Raw genomic sequence first — 23,601 nt, 5'->3', positions numbered from 1 at the left:
ACACTGAATATGTACGTTTCACAGTTTTATGCTCTTTGCAATTCTACAGCATTGTGACAGAATTTGATAACTAGTTCACCAATGTTGTATGTAATGACTCAATCAATGAAATGAAGACTATTAGTTTTATTGGGAACGACTATTCAGCATCCATAAGTATAGTTAATTTTGACTGACATGACAAAGCAACTGATACATGTTCAAAAGCATTTGCAATTTGTTCAGAGGAAGGAGAAATTGCTACTATGATGTGCACAAATGACTAAATGTTGTGAAGGTTGAACTAATAGTTATGAGAATGTTTATTCTGATCTGAGAAAAGCACCAAAGCGACTGAGAAAAACTGGGCCACCCCTGATTGGTGAGCACGCCCAGTGCACAAGAAGCACAGCACCCCCGACCGACTGTGAAGCTCACCAATCAGAATTCCTGTACCCCTTACGCATTACGCACACCCACCAACCAGAAGTCAAGGAGGATGACATTAATATAAAAGTCAAATAGTGTGACAAAATTAACTGCACGATTATTTGTAGCTTTTGCGATTAGGTAATTGTGTTGGTTCATATTGCACATATTGCAGACCTAACACACACACACACACACACACACACACACACACACACACACACACAGTCCATTCATGATCTGTTTCCTCTACCTCCTTTTCTCAGGTGGTTTCCTCTCTGGCCTCTGCGGCCTGTTGTCCGACTCCTGTCCTCTGGGTGTTCCAGGAGAACACGGGACCAACCCTATGGGTCAAACCTGGAGGGCACGCAGGCCTGGGGGACGAACAGGACTGGCCTCTCGCAGCTGAACCTTGGACTTTTTGTTTGTTTGTTTGTTTTCCCTCCTCTCCCAGGTAAGAGAGAAGGCCTCAGTGGCTGTTTTTTTTTTTTTTGCATCCACCTTTTTAATGAAAATTTGTATTTATTCTAATAGGAAAGAAAGAGTCACACAAAATTGAAAAGTGTGTGTGTGTGTGTGTGGGGGGGGGGGGGGTGATTTTGTACCAACGGATCGGGACAAGGCAGAATTTCACCCCGTTTATCATAAGATCAGTAACCATTGGTGTTATGATTATGTACGGTCCTAAAAAAAGCTTACGTGTTTTATTACAGTAAATGATTGCCTGTTTATGTCCTTACATCAAGTGTGAGCAAGAACTCTCTCTCTCTGTGTGTGTGTGTGTGTGCATGAGAGAGAGAGTGTGTGTGTGTGTTAGAGAGAGAGTGGTAATATATACAAGAGGGCGTGAGAGAGAGAAACAGAAAGAGAGATTGTGTGCTTATGCCTGTGTGCATGTCTGGATAAGAACTATTGTGTGAGTGAGTGAGAGAGAAAAAGAGAGAGAGAAAGAAAGAGAGAAAGAGAGTGATAACATGCACAAGAGAAAGTTAATAGAGAGCGAAAAAGAGAAAGACAGAGTGCTTGTGCTTATGTGTACACAAGTGTATTTGAGATGGTGGGGATAAGAGAGTTTGTGTGTGTGTGTATGTGTGTGTGTGTGTGTGTGTGTGCATACCAGCACATACGCGTGCATACCAGCAACCAAGGCAATGCACATGCAAATTAAACCTTATTTGCTTTATTTCAAAACCTCCGTTGAGTGGTGAGGAGTAGAGGCAACAGGCTCAGCACAGAGCAGAGCAGAGGAGAGCAGCGCAGGCACGCCAGCAGAAACAGTGACTGTGCAGTCTGCTAATTAGGGTCACGAGGATGGAGGAATGAGAAACCCATGATGCCCGTCCAGCCTCAGCAAATGGCAAGAAAGAAAGAAAGAAAGAAAGAAAGAGAGAGAGATAGAGAGAGAGGGGGGGTGTAAACAGGGTATAAAAACAAAAGTGTGCTAGATACATAGGTAGAAGGAAAGAGAGCAAGAAAGTCTGTTGGAGAGTGCTGTGGGAACAAGCTCATGGGGAAGTGTGTGCTCGCGGCGTGTGCCAGAGATTAGCCCGGCGGTGAGAGTGTTGTGTAATGCTGGCTTCTCACCACCGCGGGCAAACAAAGGGAGGTTCTCTCCCTGGCTTAGCAGACCCAGAATTGACATCTCCTCCCCCCCCCCCCCCCCCCCCAACATTCATATACATACGACCAGTTCAGCGTGTGAGTTTTTCACATTCAGCTCATGTTGCATGTGTGTGTGCGTGTGTGTGTGTGCGTGTGCGTGTGTATGTGTATGTGTACATAGGATCAGACCAGCATGTGAGTTTTTCACAATCAGCTCATTATGTTGTGTGTGTGTGTGTATGTAAATGATAACATGTGTAGGCCTACATTATTTTGACTATGGACTGTGGACTCACTCATCCAGGTGATGTGGTGCTAATCTGTAACCAGTTTGGCTGGTTAGTCTCTCTCTTTTTTTTGCAGCCCTTTTTCAAAAGATGTGTTTTCAGATTAATTAAACTTTGACTTCAATTCAGGGTAGTTGTTCAAGAGTAAGTTATCTGCTCTGCTACACTGTAGCCTATGTGTTTTTGAGAATGTATATTTATTCACATCCACAGAATAGGCTTAATTGTGATTTCAAGTTTGTTTACACTCTGTAGATGTCTGTTCACATTCCTACACCTGAAGTAGTCAAGCTTATTCATACACATCAAAAATCTACCGCTGAACTCCATACAACACCGCACCTTTAGGATCAGTGCTTTACTTCACTGCAGTGGTGAAACAGGTTACTTTTTGGTACCTTTTTTGTTACTGCAGTAACTGCACTATAAAAGCATTGAGAATGATATTAAATCACATTTAATGAGCCAATCTCTTTTGTCTTTAGGTCTTTCTTAATTAGCCAAATACACATAGCTCAATTCAAGTAAATGTAGAAAATACACATAGCTCGACAAATCAGTTTTGAATTATCAAAGGGATTTTGTCCAGGAATGAAAGATGCAAAACATGCATTGGTATGCTTATAGTAAGGCATTGTGATTCGCTGTCCATGGGTCTCGTTCATTTCTCCTTCTTTCACAACAAACACAACAAATAGGACCAACACAGCCTTAAAATGTATACATAAACTATGTGCAAAAAAACAGTTTGCCTGTTTTTGAGGTATGGTTTTATGAGTAACTGGCCTGTGTTTCGTATCATGTTTACATCCATGTTGATTATATATGGTCATGTGAAAGACAGACAGATAAGACATGGCTGATGTTCCCACAAGTAGTTCTGTGTCGCGGGTGGGAAAATCCCGCAAGTATGTATGAAAAGCCGTCAGCACAGTATGCCATCAATTTTGCCAAGAGACAGACAGACAGACAGACAGACAGACAGACAGACAGACAGACAGATTCCTTTCTTGTCATTCCACAGTAGCGTACAATAAAACTGAGCACAAACCATGATTCCGTGCATTCTGACATAACATATTATATTTGCTGTAACTTGTAATACAATAACAAAAAATACAGTAGGCTACAATAAGGCGGGGATCACATCAGCCAGCAGCAAGTGGCAGCGGCAAACGTAACACAACGCTAAGTTTTATCTAGTTCCTAAGCAACACAAACAGTTTGTCAATTGAATATGCTCGCGTTGCGCTTTGAAAGTTGAACCAAGTTCAACACTCAGCTTGTTCAACACTAGCGTTACGCCAGCGCTGCCACCGTTCCGCTGCAGAACCATAGAGAACAATAGGAAACCTGCCACTTGGCTAATGTGATCCCCGCCTAAGTTTTATTACAAGAAGAGATATTGCACACTTGCTGTAGTGACAACTATTATAGCCTGACAGGGTGGTTCTAGGGCTAGATTCATAGACCGGTTGCGTCATTGTTAAATATATGAATACATTATGAAAAGTATATATTTGCTGTAACCTGTAAGGGCAGTGTGCGTGCAGTGTGAGTGCGGACTAAGAACAGGAAAGAACCGTACTCCGGCACGGTACAAGTGAACTGTGCCTAGTGTGAGTAGCCTACTTCCTAAGGCAATAACAAGCAATGCTGTACAGTATTTTTTTTTATTTAGGAGCTGAGATATTGCACACCCTTGCTGAATTGTAGTGACCCTATGGACCAGTAGGCTACTGGAGTCATGTCATCATGTCACAGGACAGTTTACATTCAAAGTGACAGTAATGTAAGCATCTTCCAGTGTTCTATAGAGTAACTGTATTGCTGCGCAGATGTCACACATGCAGGCCTCTGGTATCAATGCTTGGCAGGGTTCAGTTCTCATATAGCTCTGAGGTAGAAGCTATTTGTCCTGAAGTGATCTGAATTGTACGCTAGCATGCTAACAAGATTTGATGAGCTCCTGACAGGCCTGTTGGTCACGCTTGCAAGGTTTCCGCATGCTTTTCAGGTAGTTAGCTTTGGGGTCATTCCGTGTGAAATCACCCAATTTCAGCGCAATTTGGCAGGTGACCCTCTCCGAAAAAATCAGAAAAAAATCACTGGTGTTTGTAGACCAAATCCATGCATAGATCTTAAATAGTATATCTGTATAACTAATCATTGCAAAACTACAGCCCTTTGAAACTTCAAGTCATTTTAAGCATTGTGGTGAACAATCCTTTTTGTTCAACTTCCAACATTATTGGCTCTTTTAGTATTTCACACACATTAGTGAAACTATGTGAATAGAAGTACATTTTCCTGTTGAATTAAAAAATCCAATCGGATCAGACGTATCTTGTATACTTTCCCCTCTGCAAAGCTCTGAAAATGGCTATAAATTCATAATGTGAAAAGACATCATCACCTTTGAGGGCTTCTCATTCAAAAAGTATGTGACACAAATTCATCAGATTTTTTTCCTACACATATATGTATTATAAGGTCCTGTCCATGCATTAACTTTGGTTGTTATCATTTTCATATTTTCAGAGCATTTTTTTAAAATTGGGCTTGATTTTCAAAAAGTCAATGGAAGAGTAAGAGAGTCACTTGTTTGCTGCACATATCCAATCTAAACACACAGTTTATGGTTCATAGTTGAATTGGTCCAAATAATTATTGCAACATGAACAACATACTACTCATACATAAATCTTATTTAGAGAAAATAAACTGATCAAGTAAATTATACACACATAAGACTGACTGGTCATCATATATGCAGCAAGAGGATTTAGCATAATTACCATCTTTGTAATGAGTTTTCTACACCAGCTTCAACCTACCAGTGCCTATGTGAGCACTTTAATAATTTTTAGCCAGCTGGTTAGGCAAAGTCTATATTCATCGTCATATGCTTGGGATGCAGTCCTCTGTGATGCATAGACAAAGAGCATCAAGATGGAGATCAGTGCTTTAACAAACAATCAAACAATGGGTTTCTAAAATTCAGTTCATCGAGGTATTTCACTTGATGAAGATGACCATGTGTGTTTCCATCACAAGTATTCATAACAAGGTTTGAGGACTCGTGGATCCAAGAGGCATTTGTAAAAAGATGATAAATCTTTAGTATTTTTCTGCATCTGACAATGCACTGAATTTTAGAAACCCCTTTTTACTTGAACCATATGAACCATAAACTGTGTGTTTAGATTGGATATGTGCAGCAAACAAGTGACTCTCTTACTCTTCCATTGACTTCTATTGTATTAAAAGAGCACCACATGTGGTGCAAAGTGGTACTGCAGATAAAGTACAAATTCAGTGGATTTATAGACAATATTTGTAAAAAATCTTATCTCAATGAAGAAACTCAGCAACAAGCCCAAATTTTGGGCAGATGATCCTCACATACAGAATGATATATGGTAAAATTAAAAAAAATCCTGTTAACTGTCCACGTGGTGAAATTAGAAGATGAAAACAGGCTATTTGAAAATCAAGCCCAATTTAATAAAAATGCTCTGACAATATGATAATGTTAACAACCAAAGTTAATGCATGGACATGACTTTATAATCCATACATGAGTGGGAAAAAAATCTGATGAATTTATGTTACATACTTTTTGAATGACAAGCCCTCAAAGGTGGTGATGTTTTTTCACATAATGAATTTATATCCATTTTCAGAGCTTTGCAGAGGGGAAATCTAAAATCTAAATTAGGCTATTATGGTGCGGGTCCGGATAGGATCATGTCAGGGTCCGGACTCGGACCGCGGTCCGCCATTTGACAACCTCTGTTCTAGATGATCCCTTTCTAATTGAGTCCCGTCTTAACAGGTTCACAAAGTTAAAGCGTGGAGATGCAGACCATCCAGTTGAAGACCAAGATCCTGCGTCTGATGATTTTGTGCCTGATGAACGTCCTCCTCTTCATCCTGGTGGACATATCCATGAAGTACAGCCACGGCAGCGACCAGAACAGGAAGGTTCGAATCCCGTCGACGCGCTTCTGGAAGAAGCTCACGGTCAGCGAGGCCTTCTGGAACCGTCGGCAGCAGCGGATCGACCACATACACAACCCGCTCTTCGCGTCGGCAATCGCCGCGGGCAACGACACGCTCATGGACGCCGCAACCATCCCAGCGGGGATACTCGCCTGGATAAACGACACGAGTCCCGAAGACCCCTGCGCACCTGACCACAGCGTGGCGTCGAGAGTGAAGGACTACGATCAGCTGCCGCAGCGCTTTAAGGACTTCCTGCGGTACATGCGGTGCCGGTCCTACCCCATGGTGCTGAACGTGCCGGACCTTTGCCAGGAGCCCCCGTTCCTGCTCCTGGCGGTGAAGTCCCTGGCGCCCCACTTCGACCGGCGCCAGGCAATCCGCCAGTCCTGGGGCCGCGCGGGCACGTTCGCGGGGCATAAGGTCGTCACGGTGTTTCTTCTTGGCAACGCCGCGTCGACGGATCACTTCCCGGATCTGTCGGGGATGGTGCAGCATGAGTCGGCGCTCCACGGCGACATCCTCCAGTGGAACTACCGTGACACCTTCTTCAACCTGACAGTCAAGGAGGTTCTCTTCCTGGAGTGGCTCCACCACAGCTGCCCCGGCGTCAGCTACGTCTTCAAAGGCGACGACGACGTCTTCGTCAACACACACCGCATCCTGAACTACCTGGGCGGGCTCCGGCGCTCCAAGTCCCGGGACCTCTTCATCGGCGACGTGATCACGGGTGCCGGTCCGCACCGCAACAAGAAGCTCAAGTACTACATCCCCGAGAGCGTCTTCCAAGGCAACTACCCACCGTACGCCGGCGGAGGGGGCTACATCTACTCGGGCGACGTGGCTATGCGGCTCTACAACGCCTCGCAAAAAGTCTCGTTGTACCCCATCGACGACGTCTACACGGGCATGTGCCTTCAGAAGATCGGCCTGCTGCCAGAGAAGCACAAGGACTTCAAGACATTCAACATTGATGAGAAGTACCGGGACAATGCTTGCATCTACAGCGCTCTCATGCTTGTCCACAGTCGGACTCCACAGGAAGTTATCCAAATCTGGTCCTGGTTACAGGACCCTGGCCTGAGATGTCAGGCTGTGACTAAGGTTGCTGGATAAGACTTGCCAACAACTTTTTTAGTCTTTTAAGTTTGCTGGCAGAACCCCCCCCCCCCCAAAAAAAAATAAAAAAAAATAAACAAAAGTGAACTCATTCAAAGACTATAAACTTCTGATGATATTGATGTGTTTTTGTCAGTGATTGCATGGCATAGCAGGAAAAAAACTGGACTCTAAAATATATGTTGTTAGGGTACGTTCAGACTTCATCTTTTTCTGACAAGAGAAGTTATGCAGACCGCTTTTTCACTTTGAAAAAGAATCTGCCAGCGTTCTTGTTACAAAAAGCAGCCGGAAGCGTTTTTTTGCGATAGGCAAAGTACTTAACGTTACGTGTTGGTACAACATATTGTGGAAGAAAAAATTGGGGTTGGCTATTGCTTTTGGTATGTTATGGTAACGTTGTGAAGTCATGTCAAACAATTCCCTATGTTCAGACACTAAAACGAGTCTCTCGACCTGTGTTCTGTCACCTTATCCATTTTTTACTTATTGTCACAGGTCTCGGTAATCCGCTTGTGATTGGTCAGCTGTAAAAAAGACAGCATGACGTATGCCGTTTCTCCGCTAGAAGTTTAATATTTCTCAACTTCTTAGCTGCAGAAAAAGACAGTTGTGGTTGCGTTTTAAAAGAAGCCGACGACTTTTTTGAAAACACGGTCTACTCCATAGGGTTATAACTTATAATGTAAAAAAGACGCTTAGTCTGAACGTACCCTTAGAGCACTTTAAAAGTAACATTTTGGATGCTTGTGAAGTAGGGTGGATTGGCTTCTAGTAGCATACACACTTGAGAGCAAGTTCACTGTCTCCTTGGTTGTTTGGTTTAGCCAGGGTATTTATTTGATCTAATTATTGTTTTTTTTTTATATATATTATTATTAGTTATTTTATAATTGCCTTGTGTACCATTTTGCCTTGTATGGACAATGCTTGTGACTTTGGACAGCAAATGGACAATACTTGTGAATGTGAACAATACTTGTGATAAGTGGCTGGCTTCTCTCCCCTTATTCTGCTTATTTTCTGGTCATCATTACGTTGACAGTCTCTCTTACATGTCTTTCGTGATGTGATAATTTTTCAAAATGATATTTCGTTTTCCGAAATGTGTATGTGTGTATGAAAGCTAATGGGTGATCTTTGCACACTACCCCCCACTTTTGAATTCACATTAAAAAAGTTTTATTTGAATTAATTGTTCATTTTGAGAAATGTTGGTACACTGGAATAAAAAAAAACATGACCCATAACTTCACCAGTCATGGTCATGTTGTGTTGTCCTTAACAGATGTTTCACCTCCCCCAAAATCTCTGATTGAGTGTGTTGTTGGATAGTTTATTGAGTAAAACTCTGATATCAAAGTTTTCTTCAAAAAATGTAATAAATTCCTCAATAAATAAGAATTAATAGTAGGGGCGGTGGTAGTGTAGTGGTTAAGGAGCTGGGCTAACATGCAGTAGCCTGAAAGTTGTGGGTTCAATTCCCAGCTTCCATCGTTGTGCCCTTGAGCAAGGCACTTAATTCCCAAGTTGCTCCGGGGACAATGTAATCCCTTGAAATATACTTGAAGTCACTTTGGACACAACAGTGTCTGCTAAATGAAAAAATGTAAATTATCCAGCAACACATCAGTCAAATCAATTGCTATTTAGTTTTCCAGGTAGTCGCAGAGAAGACAGGACAAAATATCATTCTCTCACCTATTGTCTTTCCGCACAGACAAACACAAGAAATGCTGCACTGTAACAATTGAGCCAGGTGTTGCATGCATTTACATAAATTCAAATAGACTTCAGGTGGGTTGGTGGTCTTGACAGCCTGCTTAATGTTCGTCTTCGAAGTGCCTAAAAGGCTGATGTGTGAGTGTGTGCTTTTCTGAACATGACAAAGAGATTAAGCCTTATTTTTTGTATAACAAAATGAATAAAGTCTGTAAAACATGTTTTATTGTGGCGTGGTAGGCAATTCAACTACCGGTATGTAGGGTAGCCTACATTTTACAGAGTGGCTGTTGATAGTGGTCTGCATTGTCACGACATAATTAAATGCAAAGTGTCCTCTCACTTAAGAGCTGGAAATGTTTCCTTAATATATGATGATCCTCCTGTCCTAATGTTGTCTGTGGGAGAGGAAGTGTGTGTGTGTGTGTGTGTGAGAGAGAGAGAGAGAAATAAAAATCATGAACTCCTTAAGATAGTGGCATATGTTGGTTGCAGGGAAAAGTGTGTGTGACACTTCTCACTTGTTTTATCATCCGTCTGAGTGATTCAAGTCAAACCTATGATCTTGTTGTTGGCCCTTGAGCTTTTGGAACTATTGAGTTTCTAGATGATCCCTTTCTAATTGAGTCTCGTCTTAACAGGTTCACATAGTTGTGGTGTGTGGAGATGCACACCAGCCAGTTGAAGAACAGGATCCTGGGCCTGATGATGTTCAACGTCCTCCTCTTCATCCTGGTGGACATATCCATGAAGTACAGCCACGGCAGCGACCAGAACAGGAAGGTTCGAATCCCGTCGACACGCTTCTGGAAGAAGCTCACGGTCAGCGAGGCCTTCTGGAACCGTCGGCAGCAGCGGCTCGACCACATAGACAACCCGCTCTTCGCGTCGGCAATCGCCGCGGGCAACGACACGCTCATGGACGCCGCAACCATCCCAGCGGGGATACTCGCCTGGATAAACGACACGAGTCCCGAAGACCCCTGCGCACCTGACCACAGCGTGGCGTCGAGAGTGAAGGACTACGATCAGCTGCCGCAGCGCTTTAAGGACTTCCTGCGGTACATGCGGTGCCGGTCCTACCCCATGGTGCTGAACGTGCCGGACCTTTGCCAGGAGCCCCCGTTCCTGCTCCTGGCGGTGAAGTCCCTGGCGCCCCACTTCGACCGGCGCCAGGCAATCCGCCAGTCCTGGGGCCGCGCGGGCACGTTCGCGGGGCATAAGGTCGTCACGGTGTTTCTTCTCGGCAACGCCGCGTCGACGGATCACTTCCCGGACCTGTCGGGGATGGTGCAGCATGAGTCGGCGCTCCACGGCGACATCCTCCAGTGGAACTACCGTGACACCTTCTTTAACCTGACCGTCAAGGAGGTTCTCTTCCTGGAGTGGCTCCACCACAGCTGCCCCGGCGTCAGCTACGTCTTCAAAGGCGACGACGACGTCTTCGTCAACACACACCGCATCCTGAACTACCTGGGCGGGCTCCGGCGCTCCAAGTCCCGGGACCTCTTCATCGGCGACGTGATCACGGGTGCCGGTCCGCACCGCAACAAGAAGCTAAAGTACTACATCCCCGAGAGCGTCTTCCAGGGCAACTACCCGCCGTATGCCGGCGGAGGGGGCTACATCTACTCGGGCGACGTGGCTATGCGGCTCTACAACGCCTCGCAAAAAGTCTCGTTGTACCCCATCGACGACGTCTACACGGGCATGTGCCTTCAGAAGATCGGCCTGCTGCCAGAGAAGCACAAGGACTTCAAGACATTCAACATTGATGAGAAGTACCGGGACAATGCTTGCGTCTACAGCGCTCTCATGCTTGTCCACAGTCGGACTCCACAGGAAGTTATCCAAATCTGGTCCTGGTTACAGGACCCTGGCCTGAGATGTCAGGCTGTGACTAAGGTTGCTGGATAAGACTTGCTAACAACTTTTTTAGTCTTTTAAGTTTGCTGGCAGAACCCCCCCCCCCCCCCCCCCCAAAAATAAATAAAAAATAAACAAAAGTAAACTCTTTCAAAGACTATAAACTTCTGATGATATTGATGTGTTTGTCAGTGATTGCATAGCAGAGGAAAAACAACTGTGATCTGTTCTCTAAATTATGGTACGTTCAGACTTAGCATCTTTTTCTGACAAAAGAAGTTATGCAGACCGCTTTTTCAGTTTGAAAAAAAATCTGCCAGCGTTCTTGTTCCAAAAAGCAGCCAGAAGCGTTTTTTTTTTTTTTTGCGATAGGCAAAGTAACTAACGTTACATGTGGATACAAAATATCGTGGAAGAAAAAAATTGGGGTTGGCTATTGCTTTTGGTATGTTATGGTAAAGTTGTGAAGTCATGTCAAACAATTCCCTATGCTCAGACGAGTTTCTCGACCTGTGTACCAAAGATTCTAGAGCGCTACGCTCTAGAATCTTTGCTGTGTACTGTCACCGTATCCATTTTTTACTTGTTGTCATGGGAAACCACAGGTCTTGGTAATCCGTTTGTGATTGGTCAGCTGTAAAAAAGACAGCATGACGTATGCCGTTTCTCCCCTAGAAGTTGAATATTTCTCAACTTCGAGCTGCAGAAAAAGACAGTTGCGGTCGCATTTTAAAAGAAGCCGACGGCTATTTTAAAAACACGGTCTACTCCATAGGGTTATAATGTAAAACGTATGCCGGCAGCTGCAAAAAAGACGCTTAGTCTGAACGTACCCTTAGAGCACTTTAAAAGTAACATTTTGGATGCTTGTGGAGTAGGGTGGATTGGCTTCTAGTAGCATACACACTTGAGAGCAAGTTCAGTGTCTCCTTGGTTGTTTGGTTTAGCCAGGGTATTTATTTGATCTAATTATTGTTTTTTTTTAATTATTATTAGTTATTTTATAATTGCCTTGTGTACCATTTTGCCTTGTATGGACAATGCTTGTGACTTTGGACAGCAAATGGACAATACTTGTGAATGTTGCAATACTTGTGATAAGTGGCTGGCTTCTCTCCCCTTATTCTGCTAATTTTCTGGTCATCATTACGTTGACAGTCTCTCTTACATGTCTTGTGATGTGATAACTTTTTCAAAATGATATTTCGTTTTCTGAAATTTGTACATGTGTATGAAAGCTAATGGGTGATTTTTGCACACTACCCCCCACTTTTGAATTCACATTCAAAACGTTTTATTTGAATTAATTGTTCATTTTGAGAAATGTTGGTACACTGGAATTAAAAGAAAATTAAAAAAAAAAAAAACATGACCCATAACCTCACCAGTCATGGTCATGCTTATTGTCTTTAACAGATGTTTCACCGTGCCCAAATCACCCAATCTCTGATTGAGTGTGTTGCTGAATAATTTATTGAGGAAAACTCTGATATCAAAGTTTTCTTCAATAAATGTAATAAATTCCTCAATGAATAACAATTAATAGTAGGGGCGGTGGTAGTGTAGTGGTTAAGGAGCTGGGCTAACATGCAGTACCCTGTAAGTCGTGGGTTCAATTCCCAGCTTCCATCGTAGTGCCCTTGAGCAAGGTAATTAACCCCCAAGTTGCTCCGGAGACAATGTAATCCCTTGTAATATACTTGAAGTCACTTTGGACACAACAGTGTCTGCTAAATGAATAAATGTAAATTATCCAGCAACACATCAGTCAAATCAATTGCTATTTAGTTTTCCAGGTAGTCGCAGGGAAGACGGGACAAAATATCCTTCTCTCACTTGTTGTCTTTCCGCACACACAAACACAAGAAATGCTGCATTGTAACAATTGAGTCATCAGGTGTTGTAGGCCTATGCATTTACATAAATTCAAATAGACTTCAGGTGGGTTGGTGGTCTTGACAGCCTGCTTAATGTTTATCTTCGAAGAGCCTAAAAGGCTGATGTGTGTGAGTGTGTGCTTTTCTGAACATGACAAAGAGATTAAGCCTTATTTTTTTTATAACAAAATAAATAAAGTCTTTAAAACATGTTTTATTGTGGTGTGGTAATTCAACTACCGGTATATGTGTGTGTGTGTGTGAGAGAGAGAGAGAGAGAGAGAGAGAGAGAGAGACAGAGAGAGAAAAATAAAAATCATGAACTCCTTAAGATAGTGGCATATGTTGGTTGCAGGGAAAAGTGTGTTTGTGTGTGTGTGTGTGTGTGTGTGTGTGTGTGTGTAAGAGAGAGAGAAATAGAAATCATCAAGTCCTTATAGCGCCATCTTTTGGTTGCAGGGAAAAGTGTGTGTTTGTTGGTTGGGTAAACGCGAGATGGTTCGGCTCTTCATAGGTGGGACTGATTGGCAGTGGCAATATATTCCACGTGTGCTAACCAGCCCACTGGGAAGACATAGAAGCATCTCAAACAAAACACAGAAACCCGCTCATAGAAAATCGTTGACGTCTGACTTAGAAGTCAAACGTGTGAAATAAACGCACATCAAAATGTCACAATTCGTCTTGGCAATAATATACCCTTTATTTGCCTACGGACCAACGGTGATATGCGATGTTATGGTAAGTTAACAGAGTTCAAGTGCAACTCTCCGTTTAACTCTAGAAATAAGCCTTGCTCTACTGCGCACCAATGGCGTTTTAAGAGCTTTTTGCATTAACATAACTAAAACTGCGTGGGCATGGATGGGAGGAAAAAATCGTTGAAATGTCATTAAACGTGATGAAAACGACTTCCTGTTATTTTTCTTTCATCCGTGTCTCTCAGACCAACAAGAACGAACCCAGTAACACATCTTCTGGTAAGTTATTTTTAAGCATTGGACCCGAAGTGTCTAACCCACCAGGATGCACCTACTGTCTACTTTGTTGTTCTTTTGTGTTGGTGTAGGCTACATAGCCCTGAAATTAGCCTGTTTAATTTCGGAAAGTTTTAAGTTTCTGAAATGTTGTGACTATAGGCTACTCCAAACATGTTTAGGCTATTGCAAGACCGTGTGGGGAAAAACAATAATAATATAGGTTTTATGACCACCGATGTCTCTGGATTTTGAGTAGGGCCTAGGCCTTTTTAAGGAAGTCTACCCTTTTACTATTCACTTCTCTGGTTTCATTTGAAGCTCTGTCTGTTGAATTTTGTTTAATGATTTTTCAACATCTGTTTTTTTTTTTTTTTTGGGGGGGGGGGGTCTTCCAACAAAGATCGAAATGCATTCTTTGCACTGCGAAGTTGTCAGCAGGTTCTCCGTGGGGACAGCGGTGAATTCTTCTCTCCGGACTATCTGTGTTCTAACCCGCCCCTGTGGTGCAACTGGACCATCCAGGTGTCTCCTGGGAAACGTGTGCACCTGCAGCTGGAGGACTTCACGCCGGCCAGCACCTGCCACCTGAAGAAGGACCAGATCCACCTGGACGAGTCTACGGGCGGGGGCCTGGGGCCCATGTTGGGGCCTACGGGTAACCACCGCATCCTGGAGAAGTGCTGGACGAAGGCAGAATACACGTCACTCTCCAGTACCATGCACGTGGTTCTGCTTATCTCCCGGACGTCCGACCCACCGCTCAGGGGGTTCTACGGACGCTTCAGGTCCCTCGGCGGTACCGAGGAGTCCCTAAAGAACGGCACAGATGACACTATGAACACCTCAGACTCTGGAGTACATGAGAAGCGAGAGCAGTCTGAAGTCCACCGCAAACACAGCAAAATTGAACTGCCTCGTGTACCAAATCCAAGAAGCGTCTCTGAGAAGACATCTTCACCCACTGAGGAGCCTCAGGTTAGTTATTCTTCTGATCAGAATCATTCCCCCAACACCAAAACAGCAGGTGGCGGCCATTTTGTTTCCCCAGCCCCTACATCCATGTCCAATGAGCTTCCCTCAGGGCCAGAGAACCTGGAAGGTGAGGGGTTGGAGAAGGGGAGCGTCACCTGGCGAACTGTTAGAGGCCACTTAGAAGGAGAGGCACCAGACGGAGGAGGAAGAGAAGGAACAGGAGGGGGAGGAGGAGGAGAAGAAGAAGAAGAAGAAGAAGAAGAAGAAGGGGGGGAAGTTGAGGTATCTCTCAAGCATTCTCTGACTCCTGATGCCAACTCTGTGATGACGGGGAAGAAGAGGAAGAAGAAGATTGACCGTCCGCACGCCGACAGCCCCGGTATTGTCACCGAGTCACCTCTGGCTGTCACTCCTCAACATGTTATACCAACAGCAGTGATAACAACTACTACAACACAAGGAGAGGTCGATACCAATATTCCGAAGCCCAAAGTTGAAGCTTCAAAGAAAGCTGAAACTGAGGTCGATTACAAAGGTATAAAATTATTTCACATTTTTTTGTCTTCTGCTTTAAACGTCTACAAAAAGATTTGGTTAATGTTTGTTCCCTATATTTATGTTCACGTACAGATCATTTAATCCAAAGCAAAAGTATAGGGCAGACACATTTTTGTTGTATAGGAACTTCAAGGTGGACTCACTGATTTTTACCTCTTGTCTTGGTTTCCAATCAATCTGATGTCACCCCCTTACACAGCGAGAACACTTTCACATCAAACCCACAGGAATATCACCCATCATCCACACTTACCGGGAGGTGAGATTTTTTGATTTCCTTCCAGAAGTTTCCCCAGAAGTTATTTACATAAAGCACAAACAGTGAAAATATAAGAAGATTTTTTTGTTTTGTTTTTAGAAGTGTGTGTGTTGGCGCTTTTTGATGATGTCATTACTTTTGGGGGTTCTTCTCAGCGTTTCTTTTTGAGGTGTCGGTGGAGGTGGCCTTGAGTCAGCAGGCTGGGGAGAGTTGGGACCAGCGGGCGACCACTCTACTGACCACACTCAAGAACATGGTGAGACTTATGGATCACCTATAAGATCACTCTGTTTGGATCACTCATAGGAACCTACCTCTCTTTCCTTATCTCGATCACTCATAGGACTTATGTATAAGATCACTCTGGATCACTCATAGGACTTATGGATAAGATTACTCTGTTTGGATCACTTATAGGACTTATGTATAAGATCACTCTGTTTGGATCATTGGATCACTCATAGGAACCTACCTGTCTTTCCTTATCTCTGTCACTCAAGAACATGGTGAGACTTATGGATCACCTTTAAGATCACTCTGTTTGGGTCACTCATAGGAACCTACCTCTCTTTCCTTATCTCGATCACTCAAAGGACTTATGTATAAGATCAATCTGGATCACTCATAGGACTTATGGATAAGATTACTCTGTTTGGGTCACTCATAGGACTTATGGATAAGATCACTCTGTTTGGGTCACTCATAGGAACCTACCTGTCTTTCCTTATCTCTTACCTCTGTCACTCGAGATTTAAGAATTTATTTGTCACATGCATAATTTGTGTAACAAAAAGCAGTGAAATGGGGATTGCGACTGCAACTCCCAGCTGTGCAAAGTTTAATCATAATAAAAAAAGTAAGAAGAATCGAAAACAGAAGGGGGGTGGGGAATAAATAAATTAAAATTTAAAAAGTGTATGAAGAGGGGGGGGGGGGGGGGGGACAGTTATGCATTCATTGTCAGTATGGCTTGGGGAAAAAAAACTTCTTCTTAGTCTTTCTGTTCTGGCCTTTTGAGATCGACGCCGCTTTCCAGAGGGCAACCATTGAAAAATGTTATGGCCAGTGTGATGACAGTCCTTTAAAATCCTTTTTGCTGTTAACGTTAGCCTACATTGTGTCAGTGTAACGTAGGCTACTCTTACAAATAATACAAATATTTGGCTAACAGACATCTGCTCTGTTTTGTCTTGTACGTGACAGTCTCCTGGTTCAATTTTTTCCAGTTTCATAGAAACGAGGGTGTTAATTTTGCAGTAACAACAAAATCCAACCAAGTATAGGCCAAGGCATCACGTTGACGTTTCTCCACTTGTTCTTTTCACGTATCTGGCAGTAGTAGTGAAAAGGGATAGGCTACCAGTTCAAAAGGAGGCCTACAGTTGTTTTATATAAATAGATCGCGGACCGCAAGAAAATAATAGCAGTCTCTCATGTATCAGGTCAAAATTGCTCATGATTTGCAGGTAGCAACTTACAAAAGAGGTAGCTATTGCTAACCATAATGGTAATGATAAATATATTACTAGGCCTAGTAAAATATTCAAATATTTAGTGTTAACCTTACTCAGCACTGAAACCTGTCAAACTTCTTTCAAAGTCCTTCACATCCATCACATGAATTAAAATTAAAATATTTTCATTTCTGAGCACCACAAAGTCAGACCTCAGCACCCCCCCCCCCAGAAAAAAAATCCTGATTGTGCCCCCCAAGAATTTTTTGCTTGCATGACGCCCCTGGATGTCAGCATCTTAATTTCATTAAAGTAGGCTGCCTCATTGTTGTTGGAGATGAGTCCAATCACTACTGTGTCATCCGCAAATTTGACAATGGAGTTGGAGTTGTAAATGGCTGTACAATCATGGGTGTATAGGGAATAAAGCAGGGGACTTAAAACACCTCATTAAGGGTGATTGTATTTGACATACAGCTCCCAATCTTCACCGCCTGTGGCCTGTCCATCAAAAAGATGAGAACCCAGGAGCAGAAAGATGTATTAAGTCCTACAGTAGATGTTTGAGCTTGGTGACTAAAATGTTTGGCACAATGGTGTTGAAGGCTGAGCTATAGTCAATGAACAGCGGCGTGCGTAAATCCCCTTCACTTTGTCCAGGTGGGAGAGAGTGGTGTGGAAAACATGGAATATGGCATCATCAGTACTATTGGGTCGATAGGCAAACTGAAGGGGGTCTAATGAGCCAGGTGTTGATAAACATATAAAATATTTTACCAGTCTCTCAAAACATTCAATCACCACTGACGTCAAGGCTATAGTGCGGTAATCATTTAAGCTGGCTGGGTTGGTCTTCTTGGGCACAGGAATAATGGTGGATCTTTTTAGGCACCTAGGAACTACAGTTTGGGCTAGAGACAGATTGAAGGTTGGTCAGCACATGATTTTAACAACCGCCCAGGAATGCCATCTGGGCCAGCGGCCTTTCTGCTGTTCACTAATCTAAGTGCTCTCCTCACGTCATGCTCAGAGACGGAGATTGACTGGTCTTCGGGCAGATCGCACATAGCAGCATTGTTAAAACTGGCTGCAGGGCTAACAGCGTAGTTGTGAGAGTGTCCGTCATTGACCTCAAAGCGTGCGTAAAATAAGTTCAAGTCATTTACCAGTGTAGGGTCCACATCTGCCGAGGTGGAACTCAAGAACATGGTGAGCCTTATGGATCACCTATAAGATCACTCTGTTTTAATCTCTCATAAGAACGTACCTAGCCTCTATCTTTCCTTATCTGCATCATGAACATGGTGAGTGTTATGGAACACAAGATCTCTGTCTGGATTGGTAAATTTGCTGGCATTGAGATCAATAGTAGTGATTAGATTACTAGAAATCCATACATTTAGTTATGTTACTTCTGGCTAGAATATATGCACACATACTGTACAGTCATGAATGCTTACACAATTTACCTAGTCTCTCTATCCTTATCTCTCTATACATGCTGTTTGTTTCTTGTTTTCCTCAGATGAAAGATGAGCTATCGAGCTACGCTCCAAAAACCATATCATCCAAAAGAATTAAAAGGTGAGTTTCAGTCTGTCTGTCTTCACGTTACTGATGGCTCCTTTGTGGATCTCGTAGGTGTAGAGAAACGGGGAGAGGCCTAAACTGGTATCACAAGGGCATCTTTAGTAAAGTAACACTTTAGTCCAATGACACTTAGAAAATTTAGAAAGAACTTAATGAACAGCTTTTTCTGTTGTTGCTTATTTATACAGCGCCTTTTTTCGAACACCCTTGTGGTAAAAATAAAGTATTAATCCACAAAGAGACAAAAAGAAGCACACAGGCAAGCCGACCGTACGGTAGTGTACAAAGCTTTATTCATGACACCGGAGACAGGTTAGTATGTTGTAGACAGGGTATTCTTAATGGATTGCATATAATGGAAATAAAAAAGAGCTGTCATGATAAAGTTAATTTTAAGAATGCTGTTATTACTCCAGACTCTCCAAGGTGGTTGACCTCAGAGGTCATGGACAAGAGAAACCCAAAGTAACTCCTTGTAATGACCATCCTTGTGATGGCTACATTTTTTTGAAGTGTAGCCAGTTGGACAACAACAACCCGAGTAGACATTTAAAAGCTAAAGTGTAGTCTAATTACAGGAAATTTCCCCACACGTCACTTAACCAGATACCATACTAGATACCATACACCAGTGACAATGAAGGAGGGGGGGGGGGGGTTGTCTGAGACAACATGGTGTACAGGGTTTAAGCTAGTCGGTTTTCTGTTTTCTCCTTATGTCTTGCTTCAAAAGTGTACGGTATACTTGCTGTTCATACGCAGGCTCCAATTTGATTTGGCAGTATGGCCAACCTGGCTTTGCTTTTTCAGAGCTTTTAGCATGATGTCATACCATCCATATTTTTTTGCAGGCATTGGTAGAATCAATCTCTCTCTCCTCTCCTCTCTTCTGTCTCTCTCTCTCCTCTCTTCTCTCTCTCCTCTCTCCTCTCTTCTCTCCTCTGTCTCTCTCTCCTCTGTCTCTCTCTTCTCTGTCTCTTCTCTTCTCTTCTCTTCTCTTCTCTTCTCTCTCTCTCCTCTCTCTTCTCTTCTCTTCTCTTCTCTTCTCTTCTCTTCTCTTCTCTTCTCTTCTCTCTCTCTCTCTCTCTCTCTCTCTCTCTCTCTCTCTCTCTCTCTCTCTCTCTCTCTCTCTCTCTCTCTCTCTCTCTCTCTCTCTCTCTCTCTCTCTCTCACTGGCCCAAAGGTTGAGCTCAGGGGCACTTTTCCTCCTCTGGCTTCATTTCGGGGAGGGGCAGGATGGGGTGCAGTCGAACAGGGTTCTCCACGCAGCAGCGCAGGGGCTCAGGGGGCGCAGTCTGCTCCCTCAAGAGGGCGGCACAGAGGGGGTCGTCGCCTACGTCAGCATTGCAGGTAAGAGCACACCTGGGCACCCGTGGTCACTCGCTGCGTGTGTGGTACACCACCGAACACAGAAAACGTGATTAGGGACAACAATCTCTAACACTAATGGTCATTAGGGATCACAGTCTGTTTTGTGTGTGTGTGTGTACACGTGTCATATTTACAGTATACCACACTTTATTCTTGTGTATGCCTCATTGACATTGTCATCCACAATTGTGGAATTTAGCACTAAAATTGCACAACCAACAATACAGTACAACCTACTAACATACTTACATGCAATGGGGTGGTGGGTGTGTACACACACACACACACACACACACACACACACACACACACACACACACTCCTCAGATGTGAATGAGTGCGGCACCCAGCTGTCTCAGTGCGACGCCTACGCCGAGTGTGTGAACCGATTTGGCACGTACGCGTGCCGCTGCCGCCCCGGCTACCTGGACAAGTCGCGCACCAGCCCCGGGGGCACCATCTGCATCGACCCCGCCGCCTCCGGTGAGTGTCGTCCCTCCCCGTGTCTGCATCTCACTTCTCACAAATGTGTGTCCTTCCTTTGTCCATAGTCGTAGCATTCTCTCGTTGTTTCAGAGGGAGAGGGTATGTGAAAGGGGGCAGAGGTTATTCAGCATTGCTTTTGTTCTTTTGTTTCGTTTCATTTGTTTACATTTACGTTTTACATTCTACAATCTTTAATTTAGCTGAGGCTACTATCCAAAGCAACTCCTCAATGAGGAATAACATTCACACTGGAGTCTTGTGCAGTTTAGGTACAGTAAACAGGTAGTGCAATGAAACGTATTCACCAGTAGAGGGCGCTTGATGATAGGGTGCCAGGTTCCATACACAAAATTATGGGGCTTTTTTTGGGGTTATCTATATAGATCGGTATAAAAAGCTTTTACCTTATCATAGTTCCTATAGCATTAGGATATGATTCTATTGTGAACTGTTTTTCAATTCTTGTTTCTTCTTTTTTGTTCTGGATTATGTATTTCTGTATTACACCTGTTGTGAATATCACGATCATATATATAATATATGATCATGATATAATATTATCTTATAATGTCAACAATATTAACAATAAGGAATAGGTCTACCGTAACCTACAATACAAGTTACAGTGAGTATGAGACCTTAGGATAACAATAAATACAAGGCCTACCGTAACCTACAATACAAGATAAGCAGACAGAGGATGATCGTGTGGACCAGAGTCACATATCACCTACTTTGAGTAAACTTACCCAGGTCTGTCACTAAACCATGTACATGGAAACCACATTCACATGGTCTAAAGCTTCACTAAATGTCATCTCCTCTCTGGTGCAGTCACTTAATCAATCACTATGAGTTCACTTTCACCCAGGTTTGTCACCAAACCACGTACACGGTGGAACCTTATGTAACAAAATGTCAGCTGTCCTCCCTGTTGCAGGCTGTAGCTGGTCGTCTCCCGCCGTCCTCCGAGGCATCTACTGCGTCTGCGTCCTGCTCTGCCTGCTCATCGTGCTGCTGCTCTGCGCCCTGGCCGTCATGTACCGCCGTCGCCACCAGGGGGCCTTCCTGCTCCGCTGCCAGAGCCACAGCAACGGGAGCGGCCTGGCGACAGTTGCCGGCGGCGACAACAACAACAACAACAATCGCAACGACCACAACAGCGGCAGTGGTGGTGGCTGCCTGAAGATGTCCGCGGTTCGTAACCGGCCGCTGCCCTCGGTGCCACCCCCTCCCCCGACACGGCGCCTCAAGGACGGGGCGGACGGCTCTGGGTCCCTGGAGCCCCCCTTGCTCAAGTTCGGCCCGTTGCCGCACTCGGACGGGTCCGAGAGCTTGGGGTCGGAGTCCAGAGTGAAGCAGTAATTTCTTTCTTTTTTTTCTGGATCATCCATCTCCCCTCTGAAGACTGAGCTGGACCTCTGTAGTTCCATGTGCTCCCACAGACCCATCAGTAGCTTGCGTGTGTTCTCCTGTAATGTTTACTGTTACTCTTTGTTTCCATACTCATAAATGTCCATTATGTTAATGTTTTTTGCATGTTTTTTTTGTATATATTCTGCATATTTTTTAGAAAATATATATAATTTGATTTGGACAATGGTGAATGAACAAGGGTTTACTGCTGTCATTGTTGTATGGTTTTGGTAAGGTTCTTTTGAGCTTGAATGGGCATTGGTTGTCTTGTGTTTTAGATGGTCTGTCCTAATGAAATTATGGAAATGACTTCCAGTATAGGTTTGGGTGATGAAATGATCTCTCAGATAAAAATAACAAATAAATATAGTTGACCATTCTACGTGTCTTGTTTTTGGTCTTGGTTACTCTCGTGTGTGTGTGTGTGTGCGCGCGTGTGTGCGCGCACGTGTGCGTGCGTAAATTACACCACATTTGGGCATATGCCATAACTATGTTGTAATAATAATTTATAATTGATATATAGTAACATTTAGTTAATGTTTGCTGCTGGGGTTTTATCTATGTTACTTAAAAAATGTAGTGTAATGTCAAGACATTCTGCTACACTGCGGACACCTAATGTTTTGTGTGTGTGGTTGTGTATCTGTGTATGTGAATTCATGCGTCTACATATGTGTGTGTGTGTGTGTGCTGGTTCTTGCCCCTGTCTTTGCTTAGTTTCGGTGTATTTCTGTCCAGGCCCCGACCGTGAGGCTTCATATTTCAGTTTGTTTGTTAAGCGTTCTGTTATCCATAGAAACCCGCAGCATTGTGGGACTGTCATTTAGACTTGCAGCCGGCACCACAGACCCCCTCAGATTGAGGTGAAGGGGAACCGAAAGAGCATTTGCATAATGTCTGACCGTGAATGTATTCACTTGACTGCAGTCAAAAGCTTTTTTTAAGGTATCCGCAATGAATGCTCTTCAAGCGTGTGTGTGTGACTTATGCAAGGGTTAATGCATCTCTCCATTATCCACACGTCCACAAAATTAAATGGCACTTGATCCGGGTGCCACTGAAACAGGCTCTTGAAGTGCTTTCTTTTTTTTTCACACACACAGATATGCGAAGACAGGGATGAGAAATGGTGGAGGACCTGCTTGCCCTCTTCCTTTTGTGAAAAGAACACAGTTTCTAACATTTATATGGGTGGGGGAATAAAATAAATAAAAATGTGAGTGAAATGGAGAGAGAAAAAAATGTAACCCAGAGAATGGGGCATTGTGTCAAAGGCAGATGATGAAATTCAATAGCCCTTTCCAGCTTATCCTCCAACTCAAACACAGCAATGTTAATCCCCCTGTTTCTGTGTGTGTGCGTGTCTAAGTGTGTAAGTGTGTGTGTATGTGTGTATGTGGATGTTTAAGTGTGTGTGTGTGTGTGTGTGTATGTATGTGTGTATGTGCATGTCTAAGTGTGTGTGTGTGTGTGTGTGTGTGTGTGTGTGCATACTGGCAGCCCCCGCAGTCACGCCTGTATATGTCTTGTGTATCCGTGGCTGGAGACCTGGGCACTGCTCTCCCCTCTCTGTGTGGGTTTTCAGGGGCTTTCAGTGGCTTGGTCTGATGGCAGAAGCCTTAAATC

At 43.7% G+C, this 23,601-nt stretch overlaps 3 protein-coding genes across 4 annotated transcripts; all 3 read left to right on the top strand.

The window, feature by feature from the left end:
- The first annotated feature begins 773 nt into the window (after window positions 1–773).
- On the top strand, window positions 774–11,116 carry LOC143127502 (N-acetyllactosaminide beta-1,3-N-acetylglucosaminyltransferase 2-like). Its single transcript, XM_076289055.1, has 2 exons — window positions 774–862; window positions 9,785–11,116. Exon 2 carries the CDS (start codon window positions 9,810–9,812, stop codon window positions 11,058–11,060), a length of 1,251 nt encoding a protein of 416 aa, XP_076145170.1. The 5' UTR covers window positions 774–862; window positions 9,785–9,809; the 3' UTR covers window positions 11,061–11,116.
- LOC143127492 (N-acetyllactosaminide beta-1,3-N-acetylglucosaminyltransferase 2-like) lies at window positions 776–8,612 on the top strand. 2 transcript variants are annotated; one of them, XM_076289032.1, is made up of 2 exons: window positions 776–862; window positions 6,136–8,612. In XM_076289032.1, exon 2 carries the CDS (start codon window positions 6,159–6,161, stop codon window positions 7,416–7,418), a length of 1,260 nt encoding a protein of 419 aa, XP_076145147.1. In that variant the 5' UTR covers window positions 776–862; window positions 6,136–6,158; the 3' UTR covers window positions 7,419–8,612. The 2 variants fall into 2 exon arrangements, with proteins under 2 accessions (XP_076145147.1, XP_076145156.1); XM_076289041.1 differs by lacking the exon at window positions 776–862 and adding an exon at window positions 3,776–4,089.
- Window positions 11,117–14,250: 3,134 nt separating the features above from the next.
- On the top strand, window positions 14,251–21,921 carry LOC143118686 (uncharacterized; the record flags this gene model as incomplete). The annotated part of the gene is made up of 7 exons (XM_076279742.1): window positions 14,251–15,373; window positions 15,596–15,655; window positions 15,811–15,911; window positions 18,635–18,693; window positions 19,883–20,049; window positions 20,398–20,553; window positions 21,497–21,921. Coding segments are annotated over 7 exons (2,091 nt in total), but the record flags the coding sequence as incomplete, so codon positions are not given.
- Window positions 21,922–23,601: the final 1,680 nt, after the last annotated feature.

Source organism: Alosa pseudoharengus, unplaced genomic scaffold (assembly GCF_046254945.1).
Source record: "Alosa pseudoharengus isolate Yale_2024_CS ecotype anadromous, Long Island Sound unplaced genomic scaffold, YU_APseudo_1.1 YU_APseudo_1.1_scf_1, whole genome shotgun sequence".
NCBI classification, from domain to species: Eukaryota; Metazoa; Chordata; class Actinopteri; order Clupeiformes; family Clupeidae; genus Alosa; species Alosa pseudoharengus.
Note: the sequence above shows the minus strand (reverse complement) of the source record. Positions and strands in the feature narration are given on the sequence as shown.

Excerpts from the sequence above, each read along its gene's own strand:
- LOC143127492 (XM_076289032.1), top strand. The coding sequence starts at position 6,159 with ATGCAGACCATCCAGTTGAAGACCAAGATCCTGCGTCTGATGATTTTG.
- LOC143127502 (XM_076289055.1), top strand. The coding sequence starts at position 9,810 with ATGCACACCAGCCAGTTGAAGAACAGGATCCTGGGCCTGATGATGTTC.